This window comes from Giraffa tippelskirchi, chromosome 7, assembly GCF_054371585.1.
Source record: "Giraffa tippelskirchi isolate mGirTip1 chromosome 7, T2T-mGirTip1v1.2.pri, whole genome shotgun sequence".
In the NCBI taxonomy this organism is placed as follows: domain Eukaryota; kingdom Metazoa; phylum Chordata; class Mammalia; order Artiodactyla; family Giraffidae; genus Giraffa; species Giraffa tippelskirchi.
In genome coordinates this window covers 102,447,554-102,474,031 of record NC_137281.1, presented here as the reverse complement: position 1 = coordinate 102,474,031, position 26,478 = coordinate 102,447,554, and the positions used below count along the sequence as shown (strand labels likewise).

The following is a 26,478-nucleotide window of genomic DNA, read 5'->3' as shown; positions in this document are numbered from 1 at the left end:
GGCTGGATGAAGCACAAGCTGGAATCAAGATTGCCAGGAGAAATATCAATAACCTCAGGTATGCAGATGACACCATCCTTATGCCAGAAAGTGAAGAAGGACTAAAGAGCCTCTTGATGAAAGTGAAAGAGGAGAGTGAAAAAGTTGGCTTAAAGCTCAACATTCAGAAAACTAAGATCATGGCATCTGGTCCCACCACTTCACAGCAAATAGATGGGCAAACAAGGGAAACAGTGGCTGACTTTATTTTTGGGGGCTCCAAAATCACTGCAGATTGTGACTGCAGCCATGAAATTGAAAGAGGCTTACTCCTTGGAAGGAAGGTTATGGCCAACCTAGACAGCATGTTAGAAAGCAGAGACATTACTTTGCCCACAAAGGTCCGTCTAGTCAAGGCTATGGTTTTTCCAGTGGTCATGTATGGGTGTGAGAGTTGGACTATAAAGAAAGCTGAGCACCGAAGAATTGATGCTTTTGAACTGTGGTATTGGAGAAGACTCTTGAGAGTCCCTTGGACTGCAAGGAGATCCAACCAGTCCATCCTAAAGGAGATCAGTCCTGGGTGTTCATTGGAAGGACTGATGTTGAAGCTGAAACTCCAATACTTTGGCCACCTGATGCGAAGAGCTGTCTGATTTGAAAAGACCCTGATGCTGGGAAAGATTGAGGGCAGGAGGAGAAGGGGATGACAGAGGATGAGATGGTTGGATGGCATCATTGACTCGATGGACATTGGTTTGGATGGACTCTGGGTGTTGGTGATGGATAGGGAGGCCTGGCATGCTGCGGTTCACGGGGTCACAATGAGTTAGATACGACTGAGTCACTGAACTGAACTGAACTGAACATGTACACAGTAAAATAAGCACATATTGTCAAAGAAGAATTACTGAGAATTTATATTTTCAAGAAAGTGTAAAATGAACTGTATGAAACAAAAAATGATAAGAATGATACAACAGTGGAACAAGAAAAGAAGGAATTAGATAAAGGACCAAAATAAAGGGGAATTTGATAAGGTCAGAAAAGAATGTAACATCAGAAATAATACAGCTGGATCAAGATGATATTTTGAGCAGAAGGATAGAATCCAAATTGTGGAAAATGAATCAATACTGTACTATGAAGGAAAAGCCTGAGATTATTTCTCAACATTGATGGAAAAAGATAGATGATAGAGTCTGAAGCAAAAAGTGAACATGCAACATGAAAGATAAAACAAGAAAGAAAAGTGGATAATATTATGCATAAATATACATGCATTACTTATAAATACAATACTAGCAAATCGAATCAACCCTAATAAGAAAATAGTAGTCTATTACCAAGTTATTCCTGTAGTATACTCATAGTTCAACATTAAGAGAGAAATAGAGAAGTAGTATTTGATATCTTGATAGATAAAATATACTGAAGATAATGTTTGAGACAATTTATAGTTTATATACTATAACTAATTTCAGTTTCCACAAAAAACTTATGCTAGTTACTCTCATCATCATCATTTACCAGATGAGGAAGTTAAGGCAGACAGATTAAGAGACCACGTCAAGGTCATCCACTTAGAAAGTGAAAGTTATGATGTGAAGAATGCAATTTTTTTATTGTTTAAAAATTAGGTGTTCATATTTATTCATTTGTGTATAATATGAGTACAGGTGGTCTTATGAATAAATAATTAGGCAAAATTGCTCTAAAAATCTGAAGGATAAATCATTTTATAACATATATATATATAACATATATGCTATAACATATAGCATATATGTTATAACATATAACATATAACGTTTATACTTTATAACATACTTTATAACATATTGTATATAAGCTGTGCTCATCTCACATGCTAGTAAGGTGGTGCTCAAAATCCTTCAAGGTAGCCTTCAACAGTACGTGAACTGAGAACTTCCAGATATACAAGCTGGATTTAGGAAAGGCAGAGGAACCAAAGATCAAATTGTCAGCATCCATTGGATCACTGAAAAAGCAAGGGAATTCTAGAAAAACATCTACTTTTGATTCGTTGACTATGTTAAAGCCTTTGACTGTGTGGATCACAGAAAAACTGGAAAATTCTTAGAAGTGGGAATACCAGACCACCTTACCTACTTCCTCAGAAACCCGTATGCAGGCCAAGAAGCAACTGTTAGAACTGGACAGAGAACAACAGATTGGTTCCAAACTGGAAAAGGAGTACTTCAAGACTATAAATGTCAACCTGCTTATTTAACTTCTATGCAGAGGATATCATGAAAAAGTCAGGCTGGATGAAGTGCAACCTGGAATCAAGATTGCCAAGAGAAATATCAGTCACCTCAGATATGCAGATGACATCACCCTAATGGCAGAAAGTGAAGAGGAACTAAAGAACCTCTTGATGAAGGTGAAAGAAGAGAGTGAAAAAGCTGACTTAAAACTCAGCATTCAAAAAACTAAGATCATGGCATCCAGTTCCATCACTTCATGGTAAATAGATGGGGGAAAAATGTAAACAGTGAGAGACTTTATTTTCTTAGGCTCCCAAATCACTACAGATGGTGACTGCTGTCATGAGAGTAAAAGACACTTGCTTCTTGGAAGAAAAGCTATTACAAACCTAGACAGTGTATTAAAAAGCAGGGACATCACTTTGCCGACAAAGGTCCATATAGTCAAAGCCATGGTTTTTCTAGTAGTCATGTATGGATGTGGTGGTTGGACTATAAAGAAGGCTGAGCAACGAAGAATTAATGTTTTCAATTCTTTCAATGAGAAGACTCCTAAGATTTCCTTGGACTGCAAGAGATCAAATCAGTCAATCCTAAAGGAAATCAGCTCTGAATATTCATTAGAAGGACTGATGCTGAAGCTGAAAAGACCCTGTTGCTGGGAAAGATTGAAGTCAGGAGAAGAAGGGGATGACAGAGAATGAGATGGCTGGATAGCACCACCGACTCAATGGACATGAACTTGGGCAAACTCCAGGAGATAGTGAGGGACGCTGAGGCCTGCCATGTTCTGTATCTTGGCTGAATTGATGCTTACACTATAATATATATTGATCAAATATTATTGACTTGTGCATTTAAAATGAATTTTATTGCATGGAAATTATACCTCAATAAAGCTGACTTTTTAAAATGCATCTATTAAAATACTGATTGCCTAGCATTAAGATACCGGATTTTAAAATTCAATGGGTTCAAATTTTGCCTCTGCTATTTTCTTACTGTATGATATAAGGCAAATTACTGAATCACTCTAAGTTTTCTTATCTATAACATGAGGATAACAATATTAAGTACTTCATAGAATTGTTGAGAGGATTCATTTCTTACCTGAAGTGTTCAACATGTCATATTATTATTATCATCATTACTGTTAGTACTATGTGCAGGACATGACACTGTTGAGATATATCAAATCATGAGATAAAACCTGTTTTCATTTTCTCTTGAGACAATTCTTTCAGGGAAAACAAGATTTGGATGAAAACTGAAAATGAACTGAGACTGATGTTAACTGATGATAAAAAATTCAATAATCTTTGACCATTACAGTCAGTACGTGATTACATGCTGTATTAGTTTTCTGTTGCCACTGTAACAAAAATTACCACACACTTCATGATTTAAAACAACCACACATGTTACCTTAAAGTTCTAGAGAACAGAAATTTAAAATGGGTATAATGGAGCTAAAATCAAGATGTCGGCAGGGTTGCTGTCTTCTGAAGGCTCTAGGGGAGAATCTGTCTCTGTCATCTCTAGCTTCCAAAGGCTGCTTGCATTCAGCTTGTGGCTCCTTCATTCATTTTTAAAACCAGCAGTGTTGCATCTTCTCTTTCACATGACCTTCTCTCCTGTATCAAGTCTCCATCTTAGAAAGAAAGATACATGCAGTTAAACATAGGGCCCACTGAGATTACTTGAAATAATCTTCCCGTCTCAAAATTCTTAATTTAATCATATCTGCAAAGTCTCTCTTGCCATATAAGATAACATTCGCCGGTTCTAGAGATTAGGATGTGATCACCTCTGGAGACCCACCATGTATGCCAAGTGTCCTAAGAGCAAGATTGGAAATGAGAGAGGAAAAGAGGAGACACTGGAGTATTCTATGAAATTTCATTTTTAAAAGTTTACAAGTGTTCAGTTAAGGGGAAACAAGTATGAAGCCAAAATAAATACACAGAATAAAATTATATTGTTATTTTTAGGTGTTTTAAATGTCTATCTACGTTTGAAAGGACAGACAACCATAGAGAATCCACTGTGGTCTTCAAGTGGGAACAAGGGACAACGATGGAATGAGGCACATGTTAATATCTATCCAATTACTTCATTTCAGGTAAGAAAAGAACAGCCATGTCTGTGGATAGATTGTTGCACCTGAGCTTAATGTTAAAGGCAGAACTTGAGCAAAATTAGAAAAAGAGCATGTAAAAATTCTGATATAAGCATCACAAAAATCGCATGATTATTTCCCTTAATAATAAAGAGAAAATGCCCTTTTCTTTTATTAAGTAATATCTCTCAAGTAATATGTTTGAATAATGGTCTATCTGAATTCAAATGATTTCCCTGGAGAAAATGTAATCCATTTCTATAAAATCATATGTGTATACTTTGTTTCTTGAAGACAAACAACATAGATTCTTATGTAACCGAAGCTGGATAATCAATTCTCAATCTGTATTCTACTTGATGGAATTTTGTATGTTTTAACAAAATGTGTTTCTTTGTCATTTTAGTAATTTATTACTTTGATTTTCAATGTCAGAGAACTTTCAACAAATTGCTTTTATTTGTTTTTATGTGGAAAAGAAAAGCTTAGATAGGATTAAGAGAAAGAACTAGTTGCAAATATATAATAAATATTTTAGCGATTATAGTAGTGGTCATCATGGCTAGAAACAATTTATCATGAATCTGTTTTAATGGAGAAAATAATGTAGTTTACTGATTTTAATAACTTTATATAATATATGTGTTTTATATACTCAGGTTGAGGTGGGTTTTTTTTCATACTGGGGAGTTCTTAATTGCATTTTATGGCATTTAGTAAGGGTATGGAAATTCAGACAGTGTCAATTATGCTAATTTTTAATTGGTGAAATACTCTTTTTTGGTAACCTAATCTATAAAGTTATAATGATTTTGATTTAGAAATTGCATTTCTAAAACTTACCAAGATTATAAAAATCCATTCAGTTGTTCACTCTGGTAAAAATAATGGAGTAAGTCTAGTTGATTATCTAAAAACACATAAAAGCAACTCAAATCATAGATCCTAATAACTTTTTTCTATGAAAAAGAATAAAATAGTAAAAATGGAATATATGACAGCATATTATTAAACCAAATTAAACTTGGGAAGATGGAACTCCAAAGCGTTACTGATAGAAGTAACCTTAATATTAAAATGTGCATACCTATATAGGCATCAAAAAAATCTTTCTAAAAAGACATATTTTTGCTTTCTTAATTAACTTTGCTGCCTTAATTAACACAAAATTGTTAAATCAAATATATATACAGTAAGCATTTAAGGGAATAGTTATAGTAATGTTTCCTTCAGAATAATTCCTTATTGCTATAGACATCAATTTAGTCAATATTTATTGAGTACCTCCAAGATAGGCCTCCCTGGTGGCTCAGTGGTAAAGAATCTGCCTACAATGCAGCAGACTTGGGTTTGACCCCTGGGTTGGGAAGATCCCCTGAAAAAAGAAATGGCAACCCATTCCACTATTCTTGCCTAGGAAATCCCAGGGACAGAGGAACCTGGCAGGCTACAGTCCATAGGGTTGCAAGGTCGGAGATGACTAAGCGACTAAACCAACACCACCACACCTTCAGGACAATCATTTATTGCCAGACAACAACTCAATACTTATTGAGCTAGTACTGTATGTCAGGCGCATTGCTAGGCATGAAGATTTAATAATGATTGTTTACTTCAGATTGGTGGGAATACATATCTAAACACATGCATTATATAATGTAATAATGTCAGTAATAAAATATGCAGAAGTTTCTATGGGCACACATAATGAACAAGAAGAGTATGGAGGAGAAGCAAGAGGGGCCTGTAGCATGGAGTGAAACCTGAACTGAAGAGAGGGATTGCAACTCAGAAAAGGGGGTAATTTAATATCGATGCAGAGTTCAGAGTAAACAAAACAAGCAGGTCACATATCACAGGATTTGTCAGAGAAACATAGAGATGTTTATCTGGAATTTGGAATATAAAAATAAAGACTGATGTGAGATGACATTAAGGAACCTCAAGAGCATAGGCACTGGGGAGTCGTGGAAGATTTTACTCAGGGGATGGGATGGTACATCACTTAGGTGGTTGTATTGAAAGTGATTCAAGGAGGTAAAATCAGGCCAGGAAACCAGTTAGGACACTTGTAAAATTCACATAAGGGATATTGAAGGGACAAACCAGGGAAGTGGTGCAAAGAAAAGAGGATAATTTCAAGATATACTTGGGTATAAAAACTAGCAGAACATTTTTATGTTGGGAATTTGGGAAGTAGCCATGAATGACCAAGAAGTTTCTAACTAGAGAATCTTGAGTAATGCCTGTTATTTTACCCATTACCTTAAATAACAAAGAGAGGAAAAGAGAAAAGATTCCAGGATGGTTAGGGTTATTTCTACTCTGGACATGTTAACATAACACGCCTGTGGAATGTCCTCTTAACGATGTGCAGAGGGCTATTGTATATATTTTTCTGAGACTTTGAGGACAAACATGTGCGTAAGTCACTAGGCCTTATGTGTTGCCTAAAACTATGGAAATGATTGATATTTCCAAGGAAAAGTGTACATATGTGAACAGTTATTAAAGACAGTGGAACCACATAGAACACAAACCAATCATTAACAGTAAACTGTGGAAGAACAGCTTGATCCTAAGTAGTATTTTTTAGAGTTACAAGGAAGAAGATCCAGGAAAGTTTGGTGCCCACAGAATTTGAAGACTGTGATTCTCAAACTGGAAAGCAGGTCAAGTACAGAACACTGGTCCTTACAGAGAGTTCCCACTTAAGAAATGCATAAGGTGGTAAGGAAATTAGGAAACCACCATCTTATCTAAAATTATTTCACTATTCATAATTAATTGTCTTCATAGTCACTAATCATTTTTTTTGCAATATCTAGTCTACTTTCAGGGGCTTCCCAAGCGGTGCTAGTGGTAAAAGAACCCACCTGCCAATGCAGGAGACGTAAGAGACCTAGGTTCAATCCCTGGGTTGGGAAGATCCCCTGGAGAAGGAAATGGCAACCCACTCCAGTATTCTTGCCTAGAGAATCCCATGAACAGAGGAGCCTGGCGAGCTCCAGTCCATGCACAGGACTGCGACTTAGCACGCACAAAATCTACTTTTAACTCTACTCAGAGTATTTTTCATCTTAGCTATTATACTTTTTTCCATCTCTTTAAGTTCAGTTTGAATCTTTTTACAAAATACTTTTCATATCAAGTTAATGTTTTGAGCATATTAAATCCAGTATAATAACTAATGTCTGCTAATGATATCATCTGTGCCAGTTTTTGGTTGGTTTTGATTGATTGATGTTTTCTCATCTTTACAAGTCATTATTTTCTTGTTTCCTTACATGTCTGATAGTCTGACTGGGTGTCAGACATTGTAAATTTTACCTTTATAAGGTGCTGGATTTTTTTTTTTTTTTTTGGTATTTATTTTGGAGCTTATTTGTGGATGTAGCTTTTTTTTTCAAGATTTACTTTATTTTTGGCTCTACTGGGTCCTTTTGGCTGTACGTGGGCTTTCCCTAATTGCAGAGAGCAGGGGCTACTCTCTAGTAGTAAGCAGTGTGCGGGCTTCTCATTGCTGTGGCTTCTCTTGTTGCAAAGCACCGGCTTCAGGCGAACGGACTCAGTAGTTGTGGCCCAGGAGCTTAGTTGCTCTGCAGCATGTGGGATCTTCCTGGATCAGGGATCGAACCCTCGTCCCCTGCCCTGGCAGTCGGATTCTTACATACTGAGCCACCAGGGAAAGCCCTGTGGATGTAGTTTAGTTATTAATACTCAGAAAAATTTGGAAATTTTTGTTCTTGCTTTAAAGATTTGTTAGGTGAGATTAGAATAGTCTTTGATAGCAGGCTGATTGTTTCTCAGTACTGAGGCACCAAAAGTCTTCTGAGTACTCTATCCAATGCCTCGTGAATTATGAAATTCTTCCAGTCCTGTGTTAGCTGGACACTGTTGCCTTAAATGCTTCCCTCTGGGTCTTTCCCAGACTTAGGTAGCTTTCTTTCATTCGAGTCCCGATCAGGACTTTGCTGAAAACTTGAGGGGCTTCCTCTGCAGATGTCTCTTTCTCTCCAGTTCTTTCTTTGCTGGTTTTCTACTCTACATACTCTAGCTGCCTTGGACTCTCAGGTCTGTCTCTTCAACCCAGATTTTCTAGTAGGCTCTACCTTTGTTCTGCTTTCTTCATAATCTATAAATTCTGCATAGGGCAGTCATAGAGCAACCCTTCTTTGACTTCTATCACTCAGGGTTCACTGTTCTTCATTACCTGATGTCGCCTAGTGTTCTCAATACCCATGTTTCAATATTTTTGTCAAGTTCTTTGGCTGTTTCAGTGGGGACGATAAATCTGGCTCTGTTACTCTATCGTGGAGGGAAGCCAATCAAAAAATGAAGATTTTGAATCAGTGAATTTCTAAGCTATTTAAATTACTAATGAGAAATGAAGATAAATAAAATATTTTTTATATTGGATCTCTAGGTTCTTATATCTCCAAGACATTTCAAGGTCTATTTGCTAAGGATTACTTCACTTCATAAATTTTGATTGTTCAAGGAAACACAACTGCAGCATCCTACCCCATTTTTTAAAATTTAATTTTGTTTACAAGTTTCTCTTTGCTTTCAATTTTTTTTCCAACTATTGTTTTCCTCAAAAGTCATTTATAAACTATCAAGCTTCTCAAAAATCTTTCTTTGGTGTGTGATGCCTACCAGAAAAGCATGACAAAAAAAAAGAGTATGAAATATATTGCCATATAAATTAAGTTGTGAGAAGCTTTAACATTATTCAAATGTAGATTTGTGGCATCCAAGGATGTCTTTAATTCGAGTGGATAGGGTTTCTCTTACCTCTTGGAATTTTAAATAAAAAATAAGTGATTCTGAGCCTCTGTTAACATTGACACATTTTATGTTTTATTTGTTAGGAGTTTGTATACATTCAAATTAGTTTGAGCATAAACTCTTAAAAAAAACACTACTTGCAAAGTACTTTGTCTAAGTCTGTCCAATATATTTGCTTAGCTGACAATAACATTATTGTGTAGTATTTTTCCAGGCAAATAGAAATTTTCTCCTACTGAAATTTCTTTGGGGCTCTTTTTCTAGAATTAATTTAGCATGATCAGTGCTTGTAATAAAAATATATTCAGCTATATTCAGAGGATTAGGGGGAAAATTTTCTAAAAAGTAAAATTAATACAGTGTTAGTCTTATAGTGTCCCTTTTATTTTATATCCTACACCTACGAAAATATTTAACTGCCCTTTTTAATCCTTTACTTCTTTCACAGTACATTTCTGACATTTTCTGAGGGAAAAGTATAGAGGCATTACGAGACTGACTTTACATTTTCTTAGTCACAGGCAAAAAGAATTCTGGAGATCTTCTATTCTTATACTCTCATTTAAAGATTTGAAAGTAGGCTTTGAGACAATTTATCTTAAATCACACAAATCTTTAACGTTAAATAGGGATTGGAAAAGAGATTATAATGCTCTCATCACATCATTCTACTTTTATATTTATGTAAGAATAATAACAATCCAGAAAATGTTGTCCTTAGTAGACATTGCCTGCTTGTGTAGATATATATCTGACATTTTAAGCCAAATTCCAGGGCAGTTACAGACATGATGATGGCTCCTGAAGTAACTAACAATTGAAAACATTTTCTAATTGCAGTTGACAGTGCCATCTAGTTCTTTCTGTTTTTGCCAGCAGTTAAAATCTCATGTTATTATTTGAGATTAAAAGCTTTGACAACCAAATGACATTTATCCAGCAAGTTGGACTGGCAGAGTCTTGAGAAGTTACACTCAGTGTTAATATTTACATAGTTTCTCCAAAAACAACAGTTTAAAAATAAAAAATCAAAATTTAGGCTACCCACCTGTTTATTACGTTGTTGTTATTGTTCAGTTGCCCAGTCATGTCAGACCCTTTGCGACCCCGTGGACTGCAGCATGCCAGCCTCCCCGTCCTGTACTGTTTATTATGTCACCTCTCTTCAACTCTCTTCTGTATTAGTTATGGGTAGTTCTCCTGCTCTTTGCACATACAGTTCAGTTCAGTTCAGTTCAGTCGCTCAGTCGTGTCCGACTCTTTGCGACCCCATGAATCGCAGCACGCCAGGCCTCTCTGTCCATCACCATCTCCCGGAGTCCACCCAAACCCATGTCCATCGAGTCGGTGATGCCATCCAACCATCTCATCCTCTGTCGTCCCCTTCTCCTCCTGCCCCCAATCCTACCCAGCATTAGGGTCTTCTCCAATGAGTCAACCCTTCGCATGAGGTGCCCAAAGTATTGGAGTTTCAGCTTCAACATCAGACCTTCCAATGAACACCCAGGATTGATCTCCTTTAGGATGGATTGATTGGATCTCCTTGCAGTCCACGGGACTCTCAAGAGTCTTCTCCAACACCACAGTTCAAAAGCATCAATTCTTCAGTGCTCAGCTTTCTTCACCGTCCAACTCTCACATCCATACATGACCACTGGAAAAACCATAGCCTTGACTAGACGGACTTTTGTTGGCAAAGTAATGTCTCTGCTTTTAAATATGCTATCTAGGTTGGCCATAACCTTCCTTCCAAGGAGTAAGCGTCTTTTAATTTCATGGCTGCAATCACTATCAGCAGTGATTTTGGAGCCCAAAAAAATAAAGTCTGACACTGTTTCCACTGTTTCCCCATCTATTTCCCATGAAGTGATGGGACCAGATGCCATGATCTTAGTTTTCTGAACGTTGAGCTTTAAGCTGACTTTTTCACTCTCCTCTTTCACCTTCATCAAGAGGCTCTTTAGTTCTTCTTCACTTTCTGGCATAAGGGTGGTGTCATCCGCATATCTGAGGTTATTGATATTTCTTCCAGGAAACTTGATTCCAGCTTGTGTTTCTTCCAGCCCAGCGTTTCTCATGATGTACTCTGCATATAAGTTAAATAAGCAGGGTGACAATATACAGCCTTGACGTACTCCTTTTCCTATTTGGAACCAGTCTGTTGTTCCACGTCCAGTTCTAACTGTTGCTTCCTGACCTGCATACAGGTTTCTCAAGAGACAGGTCAGATGATCTGGTATTCCCATCTCTTTCAGAATTTTCCACAATTTATTGTGATCCACACAGTCAAAGGCTTTGGCATAGTCAATAAAGCAGAAATAAGAAGTGGCAAAAGGCCATACTCCCCTTTTGCAATGGCCCACACTCTGTGGAACGTGCTTCTCTCTGAATCTGAATAAATTCACAGGTTACCTATCAAAAAAAAGGGGGGGTGGTGGAGGATAGTCTAATTATTTGCTGAACCAGTAATAAAATGAAGGTAAAATTATTAATGTTAATAGCTCTTTTCAAATTTATTCACATCCTGAAGTTTTTCCAAGTGATGTAACTGTCAGTTTTCAAGCTGCATTCCAGGTCTTTGACTTTGCCTTAGCAGTAATGATCAGAACCAATATATCTCATCAGAAAGAAAACATTTGCAGAAGGCACCATTAATGTTGAAGTCAGATCATCAGAATTGTGTTGTAATCTTTGACTCCCCATCTGCTTTTACTCATTAATGCTACATGTAGCTCTTCCTACTCTTCTGAGAAATTATGTTTGAACATCAGCTCTAATAGCATCATCTGTATCTTCCTACATATTGATATCTCTATCTTTATGCTTTAAAGCATATAAATAAATGTAAGAAACTATCAATCGATGAATTAAATTAATTTTATGTGATGTAGTTCTAATACAGAAATTCACATATATTTTTTTAAACTCCCACTAGCGTTTACTCACTAGGAATTAATTTTCTGATCATGCAGTATTTCTTGCATATTAAGTTTGCTGAATTGCGTGCACATACTGTGAAAATATTACCATTTTAAATTTGTCACTTCGGTTAAGGGAAACCATTTTAAATAAGATCAGTGTGATTGTGTGTGAAGAACAGGTCCTGAGTAATTTGAACCCTCTTTCAGGAGACCTAAATGTCAACATTCTCTCCCTAAGAATCTAGATGCCATTAATTCCTTCTTGAAGGCAATTAAGCCAAATGTGTCAGAAGTATTGAAGAGGAAAGGAACATAGTCTTATCCATGTAATGTAATAGTAGTCAGAATCATGATGGTGCTTAATTAAAATATGACATAATTTAGCCTATTAAATTAGAGAGCATTTCTTCTCTGAGTGAATATAATTCAGACTTTTTTCACTGGATACAGATCATATCTTCCAAGTTGAGATACATCATATTATAATGGACTATTATAGTTTCTCATCTTTGTATTTGAGAAAAAAAGATGTTTGTCACCAAGGATTTATTTTTAAAAGCACTTGAAAGTTTGGCCATGGTACATTACTTAAATTTAATATGTATGCATTTATCTCTGTTATCTCATAGTCAAAAGCAATATAAAGGAGAAAGTATCCCTCTAGGTCTTCATCTGAAAGTCATTTATAAGTCTATTAGAATCTATGCGTCATAATAATTCAGATAGCATTGTAGTTGGTGTTCAGAGCATAACGAGAATAATGTAATAAATATTTCTTTGTGAGAGTCCAGTGAATTAAAAGACAATCTATATCTTCCCAATAACAAAGCTGCTATGGAAATTAAAGGAAACAAATGAATACGCTGCACAGAATATATTTTTTCTTCTTGTCCAAACAGGACTGTCAGGAAGGTTTCAGTGTTTCTCTAGCCTGTTGGATTAGATTCCCTATCATCACAAGATTTCAAATAAATATTAAAAATACCAGTTATAACTGTACCAAGAGTTTGATAGTCAAAAGTTATTTTTATCATCCCAAAATAACTGCTACTGATTCTCTGATTTTTTTTTCCACACAATAACTAAAATGCTGCTACGCTTATATGGAAAGTGATCAACGTTATTCGGAGACAAACCGTGTTATCTATAGTTGTACAGATAAATGTAAACAATAAGTTTACAAATCAGTTTTTACTACTTCATTTAGGATCACCATGAAGTATTCCTATGAAAGAACGTTCTAGATAGAGGCAGTCCTCTGGGCATATGACAATTCAACTTTTGCTGATTTATATTTCTGCTGTTCATCCAACTACACACTTGTGGTCAACATTGCCAGTAGGCAAGCAGCACACATATTAAAATACATCAGTCAATCCACTCCCTGACCTTCACCATAAAAGGCTCCCCAACACTCCCTCTCAATCTGACCAGAAAAGAAGGGTGGCAGCTTCCTTCACAGCCTCGCTGCCTGGAGAGCTTTGTTTTTAGCACAAGCCTGGGTTCAATCTTGTGTTTTTGATCAAGCTGCACAGGGAGGCAGAAAGAGGGGAAGAAAAAGAAAATTAATGGGAAAAATAGAAGTGTTTAATACTTTAAACTCAGTAACAGAAGTTATGAAATGCTTTGAGCAATGGCAAGATCATACTTTTACTGAAAGTTGCTTCCTTCCAGGATTAAAATTTGACTGGGAGGCAGAAATCTACACTGTCTTCCATTCAGTCTTTAAAATACATGCATAAAAGAAAAAATTGTGATGACAACATCCTACTTCTATTCAGTAAAGTATTCGTCTTGGGGGCAAAGTGGAAAATATTTGGTTTTGTGGAATCAGACTCATAATAGCATGAATTTTGAGTTCTGACTTTCTCCAAGATAACATTCCATTCATGTTGTTATCTTCAGGAGAGAAGACTCAGCATCACATGACTGAAACTAAGAAGGGGGTGGGAATAACCATTGATTTACTCTTAACATTGATTCTTTACCAGGTAAGCAGCACGTATTAAAAAAAAAAAAAAAGGAAAAAAGCTCCATTACTTAAAAACCCATGGTTAGGAAAAAGGCAGTGCTTTCTCACAGATAGACTGCTGATAGGGTCAATTTAAAATGATCCTGAAGAGCCATGTGTTCCAAATAATTGTGTATAATAATAATGTGAAATATATTCATTTCAGCCTTGTTTAGAATAACTGAAAATAATTTCATTGTCTAACAATAACAATACATACTGATTAAATAAATTTTGTTCTATCAATAGCATGGACTATTCTGCAGCCATTAAAATGACTTCTCCTTTTTCATATTCAGTGCTTTTGAATTTTTATACCATTTATTTTTTATTTAAATCTTCTCTCTTGTAATTTAAGTAGTCCTCTGAGGGTGTTTTAGCCACTACCCAGATATCTTCCAAAACACAACCCTAAGTCAAATGCAAATTATCATTCCCAGGCAGCCAAACTAAGGCTTCAGTCCTGATTCTGTTTGAGGATGGAGTATTTATACACTGCCAACTTGGTTCTAAATATTTTAACTCTGGTCTGCCATTTTATTTTGGCTTCAGTGATATAAGACAAATTGGATGCTTTACAAAAGAAATGGCTTTGGACCCTATTAACGTATAATACTTGTCTCAAAATAGGTAAGCAAGAAATCCTCTCTATATCTAATTTAATTCTAAATTAAATATAATAATAATATAATTAAAAAACTTCTCAAATCTTTTTGTCCTATAAAATCATGAAACTTATCCTCATTCTGATGAACCATAAAGTAGGGAAAGGAAAGCCCTCAGAAAAATCACCACAAATTTACCTTTGAGGAGTCATATTAAACACTCTAAGATAAGACAGAAACAAAAATTTTTGTATTCGTAAAAATAGACTTTTGCTCTAATTTGTTGCAATGAAATAAGATTAGAGATCATATTAAATTACACATATTAGTTTGATGTTGAACATAGCTCTTTATTAAGCTAATTTTTCTTCAGAAAGAACAAACTAGGTATTTCATTTTGGTACATAGAAATTTTTCTGGGAATATAGTCACTAAGTGCATAGGTTACTTTTTCTACCAAAAGTATACTGGAAGCAAGGAGAATTTGTGAGACAAGACAGAAAATTTATGAATTGTCTTAGGTCTATAAAAATGAAATAAAAAATTGTTAATTGTCCTTATATTGACTTTGTATCCAGAATTTAGTAATAAATGTAGATTGATTTCATTCATCTATTCTTCAACACTAATGTCTTAAGACTTAGTGCCATCCACTGTTCTAGATACTGGAAGTTTGAAGATCTGCCACTAAACCTATAAATATCTTTAAGTATTTAAAAACAAAGCATATGGGGAATATGATTAACTTATTCACTGTGTAAACACTTGTTCTGGGCTTCAGCAAACATAATACTGTCACAATGAACCTGGAACTGATTCATCCGTAAAATGTATCTTTAATAGAAAGCCAGTGTTATGAGATATGATTAGAGAACATTAGACGGAATCTATTTCAGAGAAAAAAAATTTCCTTACCCTTGAAAACAAAAAGTGATATGATTTGTTTTTGGTAGCTGTTTTTATTCTATTATTCAATTAGGTTTAGTTTTGTTTTAAAATTGACACAGACCTTATAAAATGGAAAACTGCTGTACAAGGAAGATCCTGTTATTGGTTTTGTTGAGAAAGTTTTTTTGCAAGCAAGAATTCTGAAGACCACCAATAATAAATGACAGCAGGATTGTCAATTTTAGGTTTGGTTCCTCTTTTTCTCAATAAAAATTCATCTGCAAATCAAAGTTCTACATTTAGGTTTGTTTCATTCATATTTGTAGCTCATTTTTGAAGGTATTCGAGGTCCTGGCATAGAAGGTGACATTGCCATTGATGATGTATCAATTGCAGAAGGAGAATGTGCAAAACAAGACCTAACGACTAAGAGTAAGTGTCTCTTCTTGGATCTGTTGGTGTGATGTTAAAGTAAAGTAATGACTGTTAGGCTAATATGGTCTAATTGTTAAAATGAATTTATTTTTACTTTGTTTATTCAAAAATTTCCTATGCATGAAACTCTAAAATTTCAAACATATTTTAAAATCAAAATATTAAATCCAGTGTTAGACACTAGACCTCAGTTATTTGACCTAAAATAAAAGTAATTTTGATTTTGGTCCATATAAGGCAAGCACACTTTGATTTTTAATTAAGGTTTTTAAATATTTTTTGTTTATATTATTAATTTCAGAGGATTTTTTAACTATTATTAAAATATCTGGCTAATCCAAATAATCAACCTACATTTATATAGCCATGGCTATTTTTATTCCCCCAAGTTTATGAATGTATTTTCTAGGTCTAACTTTTGCCAACCATTTTAACAGATTCAATCTTGTGACAAGTCTTAGTATATACGTATTAAGTAATGGAGTAGACTGATTTTTTTCCTGGTATGATTAATCTCCTACGTGCATCACAATCTTGTTTAGTAATTTGGTTTCACTGTTTATTCTGGTTTGAGTATTATGATATAATGATATCTTCAAATTGTATTTTTTTCACCAAAAATTCATTTTTAGTAAAAGAGGTTTATATAGAAAATTATAAATAATGCAAGAAGTATCAGAGTTATGTGTTGGGCTGTTTTTTTAAAATCCTCATTATATTATTCATGTGAAGGTGAGAAATTTAAAATTATTCTTATAAAAAATTCCTCTAATTGAAGGATTTTCATAGAACCATCTGGAATTTTTAATTTTGTGGTTATTTAAAGAGGTATCAATCAAACTAAATATATACAAATAACTCATCAATTATTTAACACTTACAAAAAGAGCATGAAAATCCACTTTGTATAAGTCTAGGGCAAATCAGAGTCTTTGTTAATTGAGTATATTTGGTGAGAAATTATATCAGTCTGGATGTTGAAAGTCAAATTTATACAACTGTCCACTGATTGCGCATAAAAACTGAATTGACTCCATTTTTGAACATTGTTAAGAGACAAAAATTAAGATTGTGTGTAACAATGAGCCATTTTGATCATTTTTTTCACCTTCTTGTCATTACACTTAACATTTCAAGTAACAATTTTAGTAAAAATTTCTCCTGTGTCTGGCTAATTTTGCTTTAGAAAACCAGTAGCTAAATCCAAATGAAGTAGGTTTATCAAATACACAGAAAAGCAAGCATTCTTCTCAGAGGGAAAAGAGATTTCTTTTGAATTTCGCAACTTGGATCCACAACAGTAAAATTATATTAACTGAAGATAGTTACCATCTTATACAGAAAGCTTACATTTTGATAATTAAATCACTGAAAATTAATATAAATCAAATACACTTTCCAAATGAGGAAAGCAAGAGAACATATTTTACTTTCCCAAAAGGAGAAAGGAGAAAAGTAGCCACAGTGAAATGACCATGAAAACTCATAGGCACTTTATTATTGTATGATGGAACAGTTTCATAATCAGTTTTCGTCTCCTAAACTACTAAATCCAGAAAATGTGTGACTATTTTAAGTACGATATCTATATTTATTGGCAGTATCTTTATTTAGCCTCTGTAAATCAGAGAAAATAAATCTAATTGAACAAAAAAGTTTCTTTGCTATGAGATAATATTCTATTTGTTTCTCTTTATCACTTTTTAAGTTCATTTTGATGAAAAGTGTTAGATGAATATTAAATTTATGTTAATTTTTAAGTGCAAACTAGCTTGGAGGCCAAAGGCCTCTTCCTAATTGCTCAGGCTCCCAACCCCTCTCCAGTAGTAGATGCAGCACTCTGGCCATGCTATCAAAAGCTGAGATTGTGTGTCTCTTTTGAACCCCAGCTCGCTCCTAGGTGAGACCCATTTTGTAAATTAAGACAGGTTAATGAATTATTGGGTTTGTCCTTGTTAGTCCTCCTAGGTAAGCTACACATTCTAAGAGATATCATCTGGATATGAAATTTACTTGAATTACCAGCTACAGCAGGCATCTCAAGGCTGATAGGTGAAACAGAATTTTTAGTTAGAACAGACTTCATAGCACTTTAAAAAATTACACTTAAGGAGAAAATTATTCACCTAATTTACAGATAATTGACTGATCTAAATATATATAATCCACTATTTGCAGTAGTTAATTCCTTTACCCCTAATAACCCCTACCTAGTTTTCATAGAGTAGATTTTCTCTCAGTGATCTTTAAGCTTAAACATCTCTGAAAACTTTAAAAAAAAAAAGCTGAACTATTAGATTTTTGAGAATTTTCTCTGTGTGCATGCTTTCATGTGGCCAACAAAACTCTGAGGTTGAGCTAAGCCACAAACTCATATGAATATCGTCTGAACAGGTTTTGTAGCGTATCATATCAATTCAAAAATCTGAAAATATTTTAATTTTATCAAATTTGTCGGCATATATTCAAGTTATTTTCCTTTTCACTTGTCTTGGAAATGAAGCTGATAAATAAAACAAACCAAAACAACAAATGTTTTCCAAAAATGTCTTCTGTGTACTAAAATTGTTTTGTTAGTTCACTAAAGTTGTATTGGTAGCTACATGGGGTACTTAGTCTCCTTTTCCATTTGTTTCTTGGCATTTATTTCCCTTGTCTTTAGATTCCGTTGATGGTGCTGTTGGAATTTTAGTACATATATGGCTTTTTCCGGTTATCGTCCTCATCTCTATCTTAAGTCCTCGAAGGTGACCTTACCCTGGCAGAGGCTATAAAAGATTCACCAGGCACTAGCATGAAGAAAGAGTCTTTGTAAATGGACACTGAAAAAACAAACTACCAAAGATTCCTCCACTGACTACTGACTCAAAAATAAAATAATAAAAAATTTTTTTAAGCACTGGGGATAAAAAGACATCATGGAAATATAACTTATTCCGCACTACAAATAAAAGAAAATCTTGACCTGAGTAGAGAAGAGACCTTCAGGTGCTTCTATGGCTAAAAAGATTACAGCATCATCTGGTCATCTGGTTGAACTCGGAAAAAAAAAAAAAAAAAGAGCTATAGAAATCCTTGTCAAAGCACAAAGTCATGGCTGGTTTTGTTTCAAATGAATAGTTTGCTTGTTACTATGGAAACCTAATGGCCTGCCAACGAAAACCTCACTGTAAACAGGGTACGTGAAGAGCTGGCATTTATTTTCCTTTTGAGAAGGTTTTGCATAGAGAATTAAATAAATGTAGGCCCTTTTACCTTCGGTTGTTACCCTTCCTTGACGATAACCCGAACTCAGAATTATTTAAAACATTCTTCTTCCTCCCCACCTTATCCCTATCCCACCTTTATTATTATTATTTGTTTTCCTCCCATGGCTAAGCTAGATAACTGTATGCTGTCTCTTTTTGCATGCACTACTATCCAGGATGGTAAACCTGGGCTTACACATTACACAGGCTTATCGGAGTTTGCTTGCGGCCACTTGAACACCCAAACTAAGTCATCTATTCCAACGAAGAAACCAAACCACCATCTTTTATAAATTGCCATGGAAACCAAGTGCCTTCAATGAGACAAGCCTGAATAATTTTCAACTCAGAAGCTTGCACTGCTAAGAGTGGTTTGTGTAAAACTATTTTATAAACAAACTACAGAGCCTAAATGTGCAAATTACAGGCAAGACAACAAAGCCGCTTCTGAAGAAGAAAGGACCGAAGCTGCTGCGTAAGCCCATACAGACAAGATTGTTGTTTGACCTCCTAGACAGCCATGGCCTTTCGGCTTATTGTCCATTAGAAAATAACTTCCATTGAGACCAGACATGGGAGCAACACTTTTTTCTTCCAGGTTATTAAATGGGTCAACCAGAACAGAAGGTTGTTAAGATAATACTTAGCGCAGAAGGTGATAAAACACAAGCGTGATTTTTTACTCTAACCTCCATTTGAAATGAAATTGGCCCTAGCTTTAGAGGGAACAAGAAAATGTCTGTGATTGCAGTGCATACAAACTCTACAGTGGAACTGGGCCTGAAAAATCTGGCTTTATTCTAAACACTGAGGGTAATATGCCTCTGCCCTTTAGTCAGACTCTGTGCAAATTGTGAAATATTATTTTATTATTTTACCAAGATTAAAAAACACTTTTACAAAAAAACAAAAATCTGTAAAAATGATTTTGAGCTACCTGAAGACAAACCATACCTTTAACCAGCCAGTTTTCCAATGCATTGTAAATTTCACTTAAACCTGTTGGTTATGAAAATTTGAAGATCTTTTTCCTTAAATTATCTCAGCTTTTAACTTCATTTAAAAAGACTTTGTCTAAAGAAGAATACTATTATTATTATTATATGTTATTTCAACACCCCAGGATTAAAAAACTGATTATGCAAGTAATTGGGATATAAGTATTAAATTATAACATTTGCAAATATTAATATAAAAAGCACAACAAAATGTAGTGGAAAAATGACAAAGCTTGATTTTTTTTAAAAGAAAATTCTGTAGAAATGTTTGTGCAAATTCAGTAATTCAACTCAAAAGATAATTTTACAGCTATGTTCAATAAAGCCTCTTTCCAGGTAAGGTATGAAAAGCAGTATGTGTGTTTGTTGAACAATGTTCACTTATCACCAAAATGAGACTAGTTATACAATTTACTGGTTATGTTACCATGGGATAAATCTTCAGTGCTTCATATACTATAATGTCTGCAGGAAGAAATTCTGATAGGGAATCTCTGATGCACTCTCCCTTATATGTAATTCATATTAAAAAAAAAAATCAAACTTTTGAAAGTAAAATATGAAACAAACATGAACTTGGAATTTAATGTGTATTTTCATAGTTAAAGAGGGGATCAGTCTGAATATTCCAGTTGTAATAGAATCGAGCTAACTCAAGTTCTTTAAATTAAGCAGAATAAACAGATAAATTTAATAACATATTTGAACAGATCAGGCATATTGAAAAAATTTTCAAAATTATAGTCACCTATCTATTTTATCAAACCAAAGAAATTAAAGTAAACAATATTTGAGGCACTTAGCTTAATATTTACTAAATCTCCCTTCACCTTGACTTCCATTTTATGTGGCAACTAACCACTTCTCTCCACTCTGCCATATTAGCGAATCATATTTTTAATTGATTTTCTGCATATTCATTTCTGATATATCAATAAAAATATTCTAGATCAAAAGAGAGGCTTAACTCATTGCACCTGGCCTTCTTTCCTTAATCTTTATTTGAGTGAGGCTTTTGCAAAAATCACAACAAAACAAAATCTACATTCAGAATATTTGGATATATATACGTCCTTTCCAGAAAAATAATCAAGTCTTTTCTTCTAAGTCACCCTGCACAAAGAAACTGCTGTTAGCAAAAGATACAGTTCTACTACTTAACATTCACAAAATACTAAAGTCTTTCTGTAACCTTTCACACAGTAAGAATACACAAGCCTTCAGAAGTTCATGAGAACTGGCTGGTACTCCAAAAAGTAATTTTGATTAAATGAGAAATTGCAGATGAATGCCAAAAACAAAAGAGTAATCAGAACTGCAAATCAATCAGCTTTATAGATATGGTAATAAATTAAAATATATAACTCAAATGGGTTCTAGATCGCTTATATAAACCAACAAACATAGAATCAATGTTTTTCACTCAGAGCAAATGTTTAGCTGCTTTAATTGAAAGGCAATGGATAAAAATGCAGAAATTTTTAAAAGGTTGGCATACAGGAAATGTAAATTGTGAGGTATTCCCTTCTTTAATATTAGTTATAATAATGACAACTTTAAAGCACTTAACCTGTTTACCAACTGCCTTCCTTTTCCTAATACTTTTGTATATGAGTTGAACTCTTCACTGTATTCCCCCTTTTCCTTTTTGATAATATTTTAAGTGTAATTGATGCCAGTATTTTGTTGTTGTTGTTCTCTCATAGGAAGGCATTAGGCAATGGAGCTTTTAATTTCCTGGGAGAAAGATTATATCATATAATCTACTGCCAGTAGTTGATCCTAATTAATAAGAAGCATTACTCTGTTTCATCAGTTCAAAGATGCTTGTTTCTCCACATTTTAACATCTCTGCAATCAGGCATATTTTAATTACAATTAGCAGCATTTCTATGTAGTAATATATAAAATAAGAGTGCATCCTAAAAACAATGGCATCTTAGTTATTGAAATTCACCAAAGTTTCCAAAAGTTTCAAATCCTGCCCGATGTTATTACTTTTCAATAGAAATAATAGCCACTTCATATTTGTAGGATCTATATTACTCATTGAATACACATTATTTAAAAATAACATAACTTTTATTTTGTGCTTTTTAAAAATCTGAGTCTTCTCTTACATGTTATAATACAAACCTAGCCCTGCTTTCTTTTTCTTTTTTTCCTGCTACCTATTTTTTAGTTTTATCATGAATTACAATATGCCACGTACCCCTGGATTAAAATGTTTTCTGTTTTTATGTGATTCATAGCATTTAATACGTTAGACGTTTGGCCTGCCATTAAATTTTCTTTCGGAGATTTGAAAAATGCATGGTGCATCACAATGTCATGTAACAGGCTAAACTAATGGTACTTCATTTCACCTACATCACAGCATCGACTTTGGCATGGCAATGAATTGTGATAATTACAATAATGAGAATTGCAAACCAGCTGGTCAGTTACATCATGTTAAAAATGGTAAAAAAAAAAAATGCCATTCTTTACTCTTATATTTTAAAATATGACAAAATATGAATGACAACTGTACTAACTTTTCACCAAACATGCATTTTTATTTTAAAGACTTTATAATAAACGTATCTGTCAGAATGTGTAATTTGAAGAACAATTAATTTAGTTCCATACTTAAGACTGTATGAAATTGGCTGTGGTGTTTTTCATGATCAATTTTTGTTTGTTTTGATTAGTGAGTTGAAAGATATTGATAGACTACATAGTCAGAGTTTGATAGAATGACTTCAAAGGATTCTATTGAATGCATGTTCTTTATCAACAAACTTTTTTTTTAAATGTGCCTTTCAAAGATCAGAGCCTCTCAACAGACATTTAAACTGGAAAAAATTTGTTCTGGATTCGTTTTCTTCTTGGGTGATGGCTACTTCTTACTAATTGCTTCATCTGCATCTCAACAAGGCAGAAGGTATACTCTTCTTGCAACTGGGTAGTTGATGTCAAGGAGGAGTTATTGCATTTTCTGTGAAAACAATAAAATCATAGGGTTCAATCCCAAGTTATTTCCTTTCCTACAATGCTCCCTTTGTGACTAACTGGCTTGATTTAGTTTTCTTAGTGCTTATTTTTAAAAAGCAGTGTATCTGGCATTTTCTACTTCTACTTAGAAAAGCTACTGCAGAATGATCAGAACTTTTTTTCAAATATGGTATAAAAAGTTCTCTGCTGATATCCATAATATTTATAAGTAAATATATATGTTATTACATAGAAAAAGTAAGACTTAAAAACTTGAAATTTTAATGTGAAATATGCCAGTTCAGAATCAATCTATCAAATGTATATGTCTGTTTGGAAACAGAAGTGAAAGTTAGGTTAGGGAGAGATAAATATTCCATATATTTGTATATGGACTACTTTATTGACATTAATATAAGGCTTAATAAATCATGATTGGTGATTTCATTACTCTGAACCTACATTGACTATATTGGAATTAAGGAACTGGAATTCAAAATTTGAATAAGGCAAGGGTTAAACTCTGGGTAGAAACTGAAATAGTTTTTCTTAAAGGAACATTTACAACTGATGAATTTAATTTCAATTGTACTAATTTTCCATAAGTTGAGTTTAAATGTAATCTTATTTTTCAATAAAGTGATGGGAAATTCTATGAAATAGGGATTAGCTTATTAGTTTCAGTTTGTTTCAGTATGGCTCTCAATTGTTGTCCTGGATTTCCAGGATACCATTTTTATTTCTTGAGGCATCAGTATATTTAAATGTATACGTTCAATAAAATATATGCTGTGTTAAATTCATATCGAATATTAGTTACATTTTAGATCTCAAAGTTTAGATTTCATTTACTTTTCCTTTTGATATTTTCCTTCTGCTAATAGTTGCAGATAGCTGTATGTAATCTTCCCTTGGATTATCTTTCAATAAATGAAATTATGTTAAATACTCTTCTAGTGTTTTGGGGAAATTTCTGCTGTTAATAAGCACTTAGGTTAGAAACAAAAAGATATTTAGAATAGCAATTATATTTGCAAATTAAGATGAAAATGCCATCATTTCTCTCACTATTGAATAGCTTTTATAGACTCAACACTGCAGTGAAGCACAATTAGCCCATTAAAGATATGTGTTGATTTTTACATCCTTTCTGAGGGATCATTTATAAGATTGTGTTAAACAAGTAAGCACTAAAATTTTCCTGAATAAACTGTGATTTAAGAATGGTGGCTCAATTTAGTAACTGTGGGCTTCTGTATGGTATGTGAAATAACTGACTACAGATTAACAGCACTACTATTTTCCAGGATGAAAGTTTTAATCACATATTTCACGGAGGCTCCGTAGGCCGAATGTAGGTCTTCCAAGGGAAAATAATAGTACTGCTTGACAATGATTTGAGTGAAACAAATTAAAAGTGGAATCCTAAAACTTGCTTATTATTATTTCCCTGTTGCCTATTTAGCTTAGTTTTTTTCTTCATCTTTGGTGTTATAGCTCTATATCCATTGAAACTTTAGAAATACAGTTAACAGTAATAGACCTATTAAGCATCCTCAGAAATCAACTACCTAATTGCTCCATAACTGCCTATTAAAGTACTGTTTATTCTTCATGAACTGTTTTAGTAGTCAAATTAAAGACTTTGTCCATATTTGATTCCTATGGTACTTATATTCTTTAAATTATTCTTTAGTTGTCTGCACATCTGCTTCCCAGCTGAGGTTGTAACCATCTCCATGGCAAGGACTGTCTTTTTACAGATTTAAGAGCTTCCAGTTTACCTAGGTTCTACAGAGGTTATTGAATTAATGATTACCAAACTAATTCTTGACTTAGACCTACATTTAGAACAGAACTTATTCAATGAACACAGGAAATAGTCATGTCAACTCTCAGTTATAAAATCAATGACATTTCACAGACAGAAGACATCTCCTAGGTGCTGAGAAAAATAAGGACTCGAGGCAAATGAAACATCAGTTTACCCATTTCCAACACAATTTTCAAGCACTTCTTAGTTTAAAAGAAAATGATTGTATTTCTTAATAAAAAGGCAAGCCTTTTTAATGTTTCCACCAACAAACTAAGGAAAAAGAGTCTAATTCTACATGTTTTGTGTTAAACGTTATCCTTATACATGAGAATAATATGACATAGAATCCCTTCTTTTAATCAAAATGTATTAACTATAGAATATTATGCTTAATTTTACATTCAGGAGATCACATGAGCTAAATTCAGCCTTAGCTCCTTTCTAGAGTTTGCTGTAGTGTGTATATATATATATATCAGGATCCAATCATCCATTAGATTTGAAATGAAGTATATTTTAGTATGCAAATATTTTAGAGTTGAATAATAATGAATTATAAAACTAAGATATTTATTTAGTTCTGGATAATATTTTAGGTATCAAATACAAGATTCTTACACATGGAAGAAAATAATAATTCAATTTTCAAAATTGGTAACAGAGATGACTATTAATTTTATTATTTTACTTTGATTCTGCTTTGAATTACATGTCTTGATTTCCAAAACTGACACAACTCAACAGCCTAATGAGCCCAAAATAAAAGATGGTACAGTGCTAGTATGTGGCAAAAATGATAATAAACAGTTAATTAATTAAAAAATAATTAGTACACTTATAATTTTTAATGAGATAAACATTCATCCTTTCTTTTTCATTTACTTTTTGCAAGTATTGTATACAAGAGTGGGATGTTACTGCTGCTGCTAAGTCGCTTCAGTCGTGTCCGACTCTGTGCGACCCCATAGACGGCAGCCCACCAGGCTCCACCATCCCTGGGATTCTCCAGGCAAGAACACTGGAATGGGTTGCCATTTCCTTCTCCAGTGCATGAAAGAGAAAAGTGAAAGTGAAGTCGCTCAGTCATGTCCGACTCCCAGCGACCCCATGGACTGCAGGCCACCAGGCTCCTCCATCCATGGGATTTTCCAGGCAAGAGTACTGGAGTGGGGTGCCATTGCCTACATGTACTCAAAAGCCTTTTGCAGTACGGGAGTATCCGAGGCACTAGAAAGGTATCCATTCTTAGTCAACTCCCACACCAAGGCATGCAATTCCTCCCTCAGGAGTCCAGTCCTTTATGCCTGATGTTGCTTTCTCCATTAGTCTTCTCTCAAACTATAAATATTCCCATTGGGAAAACATACTAGTCCTGTTACTTGGGGTAACATTTTATGAGCTCAGTCTTCTAACATCTAGCAAAATAGACTGAGAAAACCCTGGACCTACTGAAAGGGGCT

General features: G+C 34.2%; 1 protein-coding gene across 1 annotated transcript in view; it reads left to right on the top strand.

Moving 5' to 3' along the window:
- MDGA2 (MAM domain containing glycosylphosphatidylinositol anchor 2) overlaps nt 1-18,938 on the top strand; it is an 862,004-nt gene extending 843,066 nt beyond the window's left edge. The window contains exons 15-17 of the mRNA XM_081511223.1: nt 4,202-4,332; nt 15,872-15,977; nt 18,643-18,938. Coding sequence (XP_081367349.1) covers nt 4,202-4,332; nt 15,872-15,977; nt 18,643-18,731 — 326 coding nt within the window. The 3' untranslated portion in view covers nt 18,732-18,938. The remainder of the gene's footprint in view (nt 1-4,201; nt 4,333-15,871; nt 15,978-18,642) is intronic.
- The last annotated feature ends 7,540 nt before the right edge of the window (nt 18,939-26,478 follow it).